The sequence below is a fragment of the Biomphalaria glabrata genome, chromosome 3 (genome assembly GCF_947242115.1).
Source record: "Biomphalaria glabrata chromosome 3, xgBioGlab47.1, whole genome shotgun sequence".
Taxonomy (NCBI): Eukaryota; Metazoa; Mollusca; class Gastropoda; family Planorbidae; genus Biomphalaria; species Biomphalaria glabrata.
In genome coordinates, this window is record NC_074713.1 from 2,573,388 (window position 1) to 2,586,662 (window position 13,275).

Genomic DNA, 13,275 nt, shown 5'->3' on the forward strand with positions numbered 1-13,275 from the left:
ATTAAATTACGTCGCGGCCTACTAGTTAATTATTCCAGTAGTTCGTGGAACGCCTGTTCAAGTAGAACACTAGGGTTCCGCGAACACACAGTTTGGGAAACACTGCCCTAGTCTGAGACGTTTACTCGACACGCACTGGTATAATGTTGGTAGTTGTTAACAAAGTCAAGGATTTAAGTCAAATCAAGTTGATATTGGGGACTCTTCGTACACGAAAGGACATTAAAAAGAAATATCCAACTTGTCGCTAAGGACTAGACCCGTGACTCACACGCCTAGCCCACGTCTGCTGACAGCAAGAGTTGTCTTATTCAAATGTTTGATGCCAGCACTACAAACGTCCGTCGGTTACGAAAGCCACGTTTTAGCGACGTGACCAGCGGCAGAACTAGTCGATGTAATGGTAAGACTAAAAACTAATGGATCAATGTTTGTCACAGAACTGTTCTTTGATGGAACCCACCCCCCTCCCCGACTGGCCAGCACTCAGCAAATCGAGAGCCATCTGGGAAAAAAGGGGTGGGGGTGGGGAAGATAATAGATACGGGTTGACGTCTGCTTGTTGTCTAGAAGGATTAAAAAAAAAAAAAAAAAAAGAGCCAGAGGGTCATGTACTCCAGCAGCTCTCACTAATGAGTTAACATCATCTAGTTTATGTTCGTGGTACAACTGAAACTATGTTTAGCAGTCCAAGTGTTGTCTATGATTTAAAGTAACGCATAACTATGTAAATGGATTTTTCTGTCTCCAAAGACAATGGATGCGATCAATTACTGGGTGTCAGTCTATCCTTGAATCGTTAACACTAAACCATAATTAATAGGCCTAAATTTATCCCCTTTCTCCCCCCCCCCCCACACCCAAAAAAAAATTGTGTGCATAGTAGCGAAGATAGGGTTCTCCCCTCTACATCTCCACATTCTACATCCCAATTCTACATCCCAATTCTACATCTACTTTCAATCTTCTGATCGCTCACTCTCGTGCTATTCAAATAAATAAATGCGTTTTCACAGAAACCATTTTTAAAACAACATTTACAAGTCATATATAGATCCAGAATTTTCACAATGTTCATCAAATCAGCAGGGGGAAAATGAGAAATATCAATTACATTAGATATCCATCACACGGAGTTAAAGTTTATCAATAGAAAACCAAGTCCGGAGACTAATCTTCACAAGACAGATCAAGTTTTGTTTGTTTTCATTAATCTTGAACTTTCTACCTACTATTTATGTAGATTCACCATTTTAAGTATTCTTTACACTTTATTATTTGAGAAATGTGAGAACTTGAAATAAAAATAAATAAATTAATTAATTTTTAAAAGCCCACAAAAGAGACAAGAAAAAAGAGGCATATAAATGCCCAAAAAAGAGGCAAAGAAAAGAGGCCTAAGGCCCAAGATTCCCATGATGACAAAGCTAAAATTGAATAGCGCAAATTCTGAAAAAAAAATGTATTTAAAAAGTGGAAATAGTCTTTTTAAAATAGATCTCAATATGTTGTTTTTTTCCAAAAGAATATACAAAATATTTAAACACTTTTAATATCTAAACACGTTGTTTGTGTCTCTTAGGAGCATCATCTACCCAATGCGTATATAGTGTATGCACACACACACACACACACACACACATACAGTATCCACTGATTAAAGAAGCGTTCACTACAGAGTGATGAAACTTTAAGAGCTATTGTATTATAGACTTGAATCAAACACACAGCTATAAACCCAACAACCAAGTAACGCAGCAGAAATAAAAATAAGCCGTTAATGCATTGCTTTCTAATACGCCAAAGTCAGACTGATGCGCTCCCTTGGTCATGGCCACATTCTTATATGCTTGCGAGGTTTGGACGCTGAGTGCAGAGCTAAGGAGGGAGATCCTAGCAATGGAATTGAGATGCTACAGAAGGAGACACGGTATCACGTTTAAAGACCGCATCACAAACGAAGAGATTGGAGACCTGGTTACTACAGGGATTGGACCCCATGATGACCTGCTAACTACTGTAAAAAAAAAATAATAGAAACTAAAACTCTATGGTCATATTATAAGGTCTTCAGGGCTTGCAAAGACCCTCCTTCTGGGAACAGTACCAGGAAAAAGAAGAGGCAGACTGTGAAGGCAAAGCCTGAGAGAAAGACGGTTGACAAATCCTATGTGGTTCCCCAACGGTCCAACAGACTAAAGGATAGGTCAAGGTGAATACGCCGCCATATTTAATAAACAATTAGCATAATGGTTTCTGCTGCCAACGACAAGGCGGGAAGGGAGGTAAGTGTGTCAACCCGTGCAACTCCATAAGACAAGGCGCCTCTATCCAGACAACACAAGAACTCGAGCGATCACTAGTTCAAATTAAAACATGGATTGGTTATCTATGACATTGTTCCCTGAAGTTCCAGCGTGTTCCTTAACGTCAATTTCATTAAGTCTTTCATGAAGACAGCGGGAATACCCGCTAAGTCTGTTCAAGATAAAGATTGTCTAGACCAAATTTACATTTTGGAAGATAATATTTCGAAAAATTACAAAAGTCAAACTAGAGTTTCCCCAGTGTGGCCAATTAGCTACTGACTCTTTCCAACTATCAAACTTCTAGGAAAATCGTTAGAGCCGTTTTCGTTTTTTCCCCAAGTTCCCACGAATTTCCTAGATGAATAGAAGAACTGCAAAAAAAAAAAAAATTAAAAAAAGATAATAATAATAACAAAAAAAAATAAAAAATGACTCGTTTGGCCTCTCGGCATATTACTAGATCTATGTCTTATCTTTGCTGAATGGAAACTCGAAACAATCAAAGCTACGAAATCAAAGAATGGCTCGCGTGGCTTACATTTCCTCACTATGTCCTGTTATTAAACTCTCTCACTTGATAAGATCATACACACACGCGCGCGGCATTCCTTTTTGGATTCCTGGCAGATTGAAGACTTTTGTTTTGTTGAGTGTGTGTTTTGTCTTCCCATCAGAAATCAATAGCCCCAGTTTCAGTTTCGTACAACTTTCTTTCTTTCTTTTCAACACTTTGTGGTCGTGAGGGGAGGAGAGAATAAACCGCGGGGGTGTCAAGTTCGGATCTAGTTCCGAATCGCTTTATCACACTGATATATATCACACCTTCCAAATGTTGCCATGGCAACCGTTTATTTCTTGACATCGCAACACAATATAGATCTAGACTATATTAAGTATATTTAAAAAAAAAAAAAAGAGATGCGATTCGTCAATTGTCAATTGTCAGGATAGAGAAACTAAAAAATATCTCGATTAATAGTAGGTTTAAGTAGACACGATAGATCTAGACTACATCTAGAACATCTTACACAGTCGCTGGGTTAAGTAAAATCTAGTCTTATTCTAGACTTAGAGGTGACGGGTGTCACTGGCTAGTTCTAGAATAACACAGAACGCTCCTATTTCTATAGTCTTCGCAAATCTATTAGCAGACGATGTGAGCACAGTTCTAGATCTAGCGAGAGGTCAAGGACAACAAAGTTTTGTTTTTTTAGTTATTTATTTATACGACTGTTTAAAAACAACAAGCTAAGGATCATTCCCAACGAACTTGACAACCTTACCACGTGACAATAAACCAGCCAGTCGTTGCTCTGTGCCACAAAGCTCAAACTAATCGATAAAGTAGGCTCGGTAACATTTTTTTTTTATCTGAGGTAAAAATCAAATATTTATTTTTAATTATAATAAAATAATTTTTTTTTTAAAAAATGTAGGTCTAATTATAAAACCTTAATACTTCAAACGAATTTAAAATATCTATATTATAAAGCGCAAAATATCACTGACTGATTTATGTATCAAGAGATCTCATCAACTGTCGTACGAATTCGCCAGAAATTTCGCAGGTTCATTCTAAATCTTAGATGCTCGCTAAAACACGGTTTTGACAAGATCCACAGCCTGATCGCCGCAATTCGCGAAAAAAAACGCAATAATGAAAAATTCGAAAATTGCGAATATGGGGTGGGTGGGGGGTGGTGGGGGGGGGGTAGATACAAGGGCGAAGTCTGTTAGGAGGATCGTGCAAGTGAGGACAATTATTGGATGTTCAAAAAAAAAAAATAAGGATGTTCCGTGCTCAACTATGTCTAGCCTGGGAACAAATCAACGGGCGTAGCCGGTGTGTAATGCGACAATTTAACCAAAGTCTACAAACAAAAAAGTATTAGGCCATCTTTAACAGCATCAGTCTGTACCGCGTAGTTGGAAGTTTGTACGGTAACTGCATGAGCTAGCATTAAACATGAATTACATCTTCGTCATTCTAATCTGACCTGCCTAGTTTTTAGCTCAGTTTTAGCACACCCTACTACGCTGACCCAGATAGCAGAAACAGTGAACGAAATGGTTTTGATTCAACCTGCAAGCCTACATCTGTCAGCACAACGTATGCAATAGATCGGTAAACCTTGGTTTGGCCAATAATAGAATATGCATCCTCCGTTTTGGGACCCCTCAACTCAAGAAAACATTAAGAAACTGCAACAGACGCAAAATAGAGCAGTGAGATTCATAACAAACGAATATTCACATTTGACTAGAGTAACACCTTTAGTAAAATCACTAAATTTAGAAAGCCTTCAGGAGAGAAGACTCAAAAGTAAAGTAGCGATTATACATAAAACACTGAACCATAATCTTCAAATACAAAAACAAAATTTAATAAAATACTCTGAAAGACACAAAGATAAAGGCACATTCCTCGTCCCATATGCTAGGACTAATTTGTACAAATACTCCTTCTATTAGAGCATGGAATGGGTTGCCTGAGCTAGCCAGGAAAACCAGTGACTTGGCAGAATTTAAGTCATCGGTTAATATGCATGACTAAATGCATGACGCGTAGGATGTAATCATCTTCTTTTTTTTTGATGTAACGTTTGTATTATATAAGATAAACTAATATTGTAAGGGTAAAAGTCAAGTTACACTCTGACCACAATGCCAACTTCCTTCTCCCTTGAGTTTTGTAATGCCCCAATCTGTTCCGAGAAATTTAAACTGCAGCCAGTGCTATGATTCGACAGTGAGCATTCAGTTCAAGGAGACTCAGAAAATTGTAGACCAAACAAAGGACACAAAACAAGAAAACGAAGAAACAAGGAAGTGAACTCTCTTTGTTACAGCAGGAGTGAGTGCCCCTGTAAGAAGTGGGCTCATGTTTTATAGAAGCATTGAACCACATTGAAATGTAATTAGGAACTTCAAGTAAGAAGAGGAAAGGGGGGGGGGAAAGAAACAACTCTGCCGAACAGTAATTTCCTACACCACAAAAACACATTGAACACTTAGAATCAGGCATCAGCGTTTAGATGTGAACAACAAAGACCAAGAGTTTGTATTCGCCAAAACAAAATCAATGAATCCATGAGAAGCACCACAACACCACAGCGTCCTGCTTGAAGTCAGTATTCAATTTGTACAAACTCGTGGAAACATTTTTTTTGTCCTAATCTAAGCATTCGTTAGATTAAGCAATTTCACTTTTCACAAAACATCTGCATCTTCAGTTGTTTGAAGAGTGCATTCTTCTTCTTTCTTGGAAAAATGAGCTTTAACTAGGTAGCCACGTAGAACATCTAGATCTAGGTAGCCACGTAGGACATCTAGATCTAGGTAGCCACGTAGGACATCTAGATCTAGGTAGCCACGTAGGACATCCAGATCTAGGTAGCCACGCCGAACATCTAGATCTATGTAGCCACGTAGAACATCTAGATCTAGGTAGCCACGTAGGACATCTAGATCTAGGTAGCCACGTAGGACATCTAGATCTATGTAGCCACGTAGGACATCCAGATCTAGGTAGCCACGTCGAACATCTAGATCTATGTAGCCACGTCGAACATCTAGATCTATGTAGCCACGTAGAACATCTAGATCTATGTAGCCACGTCGAACATCTAGATAGCCACGTAGGACATCCAGATCTAGGTAGCCACGTTGAACATATAGATCTGGGTAGCCACGTAAACACCTAGATCTGGGTAGCCACGTAAACACCTAGATCTGGGTAGCCACGTAGAACATCTAGATCTAGGCAGCCACGTAGAACATATAGATCTGGGTAGCCACGTAAACACCTAGATCTGGGTAGCCACGTAGAACATCTAGATCTATGTAGCCACGTAGAACATCTAGATCTATGTAGCCACGTAGGACATCCAGATCTAGGTAGCCACGTCGAACATATAGATCTGGGTAGCCACGTAAACACCTAGATCTGGGTAGCCACGTAGAACATCTAGATCTAGGCAGCCACGTAGAACATATAGATCTGGGTAGCCACGTAAACACCTAGATCTGGGTAGCCACGTAGAACACCTAGATCTATGTAGCCACGTAGAACATCTAGATCTATGTAGCCACGTCGAACATCTAGATCTAGGCAGCCACGTAGAACATCTAGATCTAGGCAGCCACGTAGAACATATAGATCTGGGTAGCCACGTAAACACCTAGATCTGGGTAGCCACGTAGAACATCTAGATCTAGGTAGCCACGTAAACACCTAGATCTGGGTAGCCACGTAGAACACCTAGATCTAGGTAGCCACGTAGAACATCTAGATCTAGGCAGCCACGTAGACCATCTATTCATCATTCATCATTTCCTTTACTTCTTCTTCTCGTCCAAACTCTTGAGCGAAGAAGAGAATTATATATATAGATAGATGTTGTATTAGTAGATTCATCTTGCTATGTGGCCAGGACAATGACCACCTGCAAGTTTCTTTCCCCAAGGAATATATCAGTTAACAAACTGACACACAAAAAGGTCACTTCCCTCCCGACCTTGTTAAACCCAAGAGCTGAGTTGAACCACTGCATCACATTCACTTCTGCACCGAGGTCCACGTTTAAGTTTCATCTCATTATGAAGTCAGCAGAAGGAGAAATTAACAAGCTAATGGCAAACTCGAACAAATTATGGCTTGTCTTACGAGTACGGCTCTCAACAAAATGCTAATTAGTGACAACCTTTTTTGAGTTTGTTCAATCTAGATACAACAAGCCAATCAGAGCGTGCATTATTCATACAGATGTATATAAAATAACAGACAAATATTCCAGCTCACTATAAAAGTCACAACTTTTAATGAATGCAAGTTGTACACTTCAAGCTTATTACTAAGTCTGTGTGACTATCATCGAGGCAGCTCGTCAATCCTCTCCTACTTCTAATCAATTTGTACATGTAAATGCTATTCAAAGCATTCTGTGTACTTGAGAAACCTCTAGTAGCCAGCGATGCCAGCTAGACAGTCTTGTGTCTTAATGCTTTGCAACTGAACTTGTGAAACACCTATGTCTCAACAGGTGACATACAAGGAATTAAACAAAAAACTTGGGGGTAACAAATCTGATTACTCAATAAAATTGTCTAGTCTCAACACATGCAATGAAATTAATGACTTCACTAAGTCAGAGAAAAATAGTGGAACTCTTCAACATGTGTTTGTGCTCAACCAATGTTCCCCATTGATAGCTGACTTAAAACGAAATACTATTTCTTTATGAAATAGAAACCACAAGAGTGAGAATTGTTCCAAATGTTTTTTCTTTCCAGCAGGTAATTAGCGCTGACTTCTTCCTACTTCTACCAAAGTCCTGCCTGGAAGTGTGCATGTCAGAATGGACACGTTGCTCCCACTACTATGATCTAGTGTTGTCCAGCCTTTTCGTTTTGGGTGTCAGATTCATTTCCGACATGTCACAGACCGCGTTACAGAAAGGAAAAAAAATGTTTCGTGCCCGGCGGAACTCTGCAAAGTACACAAAGACATTGTGGGCAAGGGTATGGAGGGGCACGATATTGGGCCGAATATGGCCCGCGGTTCGTAGTTTGTGCATTCACTAATCAAGTCTATTTGATGTTACACATAAGACCTAGCATTCAACTTGTGTTTTGGTATATTAAATGATGCCCGATTTTTGTTTTTACACGAGTAGCGGTTTATGTCATAACCATACCGGGAGAGGGGAGGTGTCGCCAGTCAGCAGAAACTCAGCGCAAATGTGCATTATGTTTTTCAGTGTCTATAAAACAGACCCCGGGGGGGGGGGTCTGTAACTACAGTTGGTGTGAGCATATTGTTGTGTACTGACTATGGTCAATCAGATACTTATTTGACATATTGACAATGGTCAATCAGATAATTACTTAAAGGTATTGACGACAGTCATTCATACCACAGAGAGAAGATGGACACAGATAACTTATTGAGATACAGAGACACACAGAGAGATGATGGACACAGATAACTTATTGAGATACAGAGACACACAGAGAGACGATGGACACAGATAACTTGTTGAGATACAGAGACACACAGAGAGATGATGGACACAGATAACTTATTGAGATACACACAGAGAGAAGATGGAAACAGATAACTTATTGAGATACACACAGAGAGACAATGGACACAGATAACTTATTGAGATACACACAGAGAGACAATGGACACAGAAAACTTATTGAGATACACACAGAGAGACAATGACACAGATAACTTATTGAGATACACACAGAGAGACAATGGACACAGATAACTTAATGAGATACACACCGAGAGACAATGGACACAGATAACTTAATGAGATACAGAGAGAGACACAGAGAGATGATGGACACATATAAATTATTGAGATACACACAGAGAGATACAAAGACGATGGACACAGATGACTTACTGGGATACAGAGACACAGAGAGACGATGGACACAGGTGACTTACTGGGATACAGAGAGACACAGAGAGATGATGGACACAGATGACTTACTGGGGTACAGAGAGACACAGATGACTTACTGGGATACAGAGTCACAGAGAGATGATGGACACAGATGACTTACTGGGGTACAGAGAGACACAGATGACTTACTGGGGTACAGAGACACAGAGAGATGATGGACACAGATGACTTACTGGCGTACAGAGAGACACAGATGACTTACTGGGGTACAGAGAGACACAGATGACTTACTGGGGTACAGAGAGACACAGATGACTTACTGGGGTACAGAGAGACATAGATGACTTACTGGGGTACAGAGACACAGAGAGATGATGGACACAGATGACTTACTGGGGTACAGAGAGACACAGATGACTTACTGGGGTACAGAGACACAGAGAGATGATGGACACAGATGACTTACTGGGGTACAGAGAGACACAGATGACTTACTGGGATACAGAGACACAGAGAGATGATGGACACAGATGACTTACTGGGGTACAGAGAGACACAGATGACTTACTGGGGTACAGAGACACAGAGAGATGATGGACACAGATGACTTACTGGGGTACAGAGAGACACAGATGACTTACTGGGGTACAGAGAGACACAGATGACTTACTGGGGTACAGAGAGACACAGATGACTTACTGGGGTACAGAGACACAGAGAGATGATGGACACAGATGACTTACTGGGGTACAGAGAGACACAGATGACTTACTGGGGTACAGAGAGACACAGATGACCTACTGGGGCACAGAGAGACACAGATGACCTACTGGGGCACAGAGAGACACAGATGACTTACTGGGGCACAGAGAGACACAGATGACCTACTGAGGTACAGAGAGACACAGATGACTTACTGGGATAAAACATGTTGAGTTGCAGACATTTCTGATAGCGACAGTACTGGCAGTGGACTCTGCTCTCCTTGGTGATGACGCAATCCTTCTGTCTCAGACACACGTAGCGTGGTCGCTCAAGTTTGGAGGCCCGGATGAAAAACTTCTGCAGAGAGAAACGAAACGAAATGTTAAAATCTAATGTGAACAAGAAAATGAGACTCTCAATAATCGCTATCAACATAGAATAAACATTAACTACAAGCAATGATATAACAAAATTAGTGGGAACGTTTTTTCAGTTCCCCTGACAACGGCGTAACAAGGCGAGTCTGACCAGTACACTCTGGGGTGTGATATTGTGGGCTAACCGTTTTAAGATGGACGGACAAAGTCGTGCTATTGGTCATTAAAGTGATCTAAATGTCCCTTGAACCAAGTACTCCCGATAAGATAGTTAAAATAAATATATATATATATTTTTTTCCCTTCCAAATACTGAAGCGGTGTTTTCTGTCTGCAGCACAGACCATCAGGCCAACCCTTGATCAAAGTGACCGCTGGTAAATCTTGGCTCTATTTAACTATTGTAACATTATGCATCGACCATTAAAGCCACCAGCGTAAAGGTACGCACATATGTTATACCTGTACTTAGTATATAGTATATAGAAAAACAAAAGAATGAAAAGTTTAAAGTTATCTACTGTGTAAGGACTAGACTTCCTGCCCAACATTAAGCGGCGATGAAGACGATTCGCTTGGATGATATAATAATAAAGCTTGTCTTCGAGTCCGAAGATTAATGAGGAATGCAGTATTTCCCGCGGATACACAGCCCCAGCTGTGACCTACATGTTGCAATATAAGCCTTTGAAAGTCAGCCTTCATTGGACCTAAAGATGGACAAGAAAAAAAAAAGGGGGGTGGTGACTAATGTGTGGATTGGCGTTCTAGTTGCGAATTCGCCGAGATGAACAGTGAGCATTGATATACCCTCCCCCACACACACACATACTAAAAGCGGTTAGGAGAAGCCAATATCCAGGCCTTTTTTTTTTTCTTTAATCAAATTAGAATTCGTCCAAGAAATGTGACAGACATTTAAATCTTATGAAAGAAGATTTTTATAAAATGACGTCTCGTCTTGTTCAATGTTTTCTTTTATAGTCAATGTTTGCTACAAATTTTCCCCAGATAGCAATTTACACTGTGAATGCTCTCGAGTCTAGATAATTTGATTAAAAATAAACGCACTACGATTGTAATTAAAACGAAATGGCGGTCATCAGAATCTGAGTTCTTGAAATGCAGTTGTTGGACAGCTGGGCAGTAAACTGAATGCGATGACAGGGGAGATAACAACACAAGACGTACTCCCTAGAGCTCCGTGGTCTAAAAATACTGACAAAAGTAAGCGACGTGCACGGCTATTCAATTCTTTAAGAGTTGTAGACAAACTTGACCCCAAGGTCGTTTGGAGCTTCGTCAAAATACTCACTGCTCCCCTCCAGGCACACATTTAACTTCAATCCAAACTTTAATCTTTCTTTTTTCCGCAAGGAAATCCCATTTCATTTCTACCACACAACCTTAAATCTACACCCCACACAACCTTAGATCTACACCCCACACAACCTCAGATCTACACCCCACACAACCTTAGATCTACACCCCACACAACCTCAGATCTACATATATCACACAACCTTAGATCTACATATATCACACAAAATTAGATCTACATGTATCACACAACCTTAGATCTACACCCCACACAACCTTAGATCTACATCCCACACAACATTAGATCTACATCCCACACAACCTTAGATCTACATATATCACACAACCTTAGATCTACATATATCACACAACCTTAGATCTACATATATCACACAAAATTAGATCTACATGTATCACACAACCTTAGATCTACACCCCACACAACCTTAGATCTACATCCCACACAACCTTAAATCTACACCCCACACAACCTTAGATCTACATATATCACACAACCTTAGATCTACATATATCACACAACCTTAGATCTACATCCCACACAACCTTAGATCTACACCCCACACAACCTTAGATTTACACCCCCACATCAAACGTGTTCTCAAGAGAGTGAGCCCTCATATCTTCATGCCCGTGGTTAAAAAAAAAAAAGGAAATGTGTAAAGACTCGTCTAACTAAAGCTAAACTGAATTCACCTAAAGCGTAATCTCTATACTCTAATTCCGTATAACAAAAGGGCAAAAACCAAAAATAGCATAAGTTTGGAAATAATGTTTGATAACTCTGTGAAGAGACTGTTTCATCTACTAAGCAGGACCTTTTAGAGTGTAGATTGCAATAAAACGTTTCAAAACGTGATTTTTTAAAAATACTTTTTTTAAGACAGAAAGGTCGAATTTCTCCCGACTGCCCTACGTCGTTATGTTGTCGACGTTTGCGTGACAAAAAAAAAAAAAGTCCACGCCAAAACGTCTGACTTTAAGATGTTCTTACGACGATCACGTCCATCACAGACGTCACGTGCGCTATATGTACCTCGCATAACAGTAGTGATCAGAGCTGCCGGTGTATGGAAATGACATTTAGGCACCGGATATTTAGGCACCCGGAAAATTAGGCACCGGTAAGTAAGGCACTTTTCCGGTGCCTAATTTTCCGCCTTGTCAAAAGTGCCTAATTTACCGGTGCCTAAATATCCGGTGCCTAAATTTCCTAGATTCAGAGCTGCCTCCCTCTTTATTGGACTACATTTGACCCACCACAGTTTAGTTGCACCTTTTTGTTTTGACATGAACACTCCTCGTTCTATCAACAAGACCAATGCGCGGTACAACGTCAGGAGAATTCATTTAGGAAGCAAGAAAATGTTTGGCGCCGGGGCCTGAACGATTTTTTTTTTGTCGGGACGCCACTGGTAAAAGTTTCAGAACCATTGCCACAGACTTGAGCTCTTACGCCAGCAAAGAGAAAGAAAACAGTATCCCCCCCCACAACTACTTTGTGTGAAACGGAAATGCATCCTACATTTTGTTTCAAAAAAAAAAAAAAAACTACGGCATTAAACTAACTAGTAACTAAACATTGTTGACAACAGAAAGGTCGGCTCCGGTCACTGAGCTGGACAGGAGCAGCAATCAATGACCTAAGTTCAACACCTGCAAGTCCACCTCTAGGTCAACTTGAGAATCTAACTTGAATATTGCCTGGACTACATGGAAGTCTACACGTGGGATGTAACTCTAGCCATCAGCAATTACTTTTCCTGCTCTACTCAGTTTTTGCCGTGGTGTATGTGTTTCGTGAGTGAATGTTGTTCGTATTAGCATCTAGATTGTTATTGTTACAGTAGTTACGCTGGGGTGGTCAACTGTAGTCAAGATGAAGTTCCATTTGATTGGACCAATAAAGATTATCTTAACAAATACATTCTTTACTTCAACTCGTGTGGTATTTTGAGAACCTTATCAGTGGTGTAGCTAGGGCGAGGGTCCAAATTTGAAAATCCCCCCCCCCCCCCAAATAAGTGTCCAAAATGTGTTTTTACATGAAGTATTATGCCATTATCTCATGTCATGATGCCGAATGTCAAATTGCAGGGGTCCCCCTAAAAAGGTCAAGCCCCC

General features: G+C 40.3%; 1 protein-coding gene across 4 annotated transcripts in view; it reads right to left on the bottom strand.

Moving 5' to 3' along the window:
• LOC106054226 (uncharacterized) overlaps positions 1 to 13,275 on the bottom strand; it is a 79,300-nt gene that overhangs the window by 14,141 nt on the left and 51,884 nt on the right. For all 4 annotated transcript variants that reach the window (XM_056022891.1, XM_056022894.1, XM_056022892.1 and 1 more), the window contains exon 3: positions 9,649 to 9,793. In XM_056022891.1, the coding sequence (XP_055878866.1) occupies positions 9,649 to 9,793 (145 nt within the window). The remainder of the gene's footprint in view (positions 1 to 9,648; positions 9,794 to 13,275) is intronic.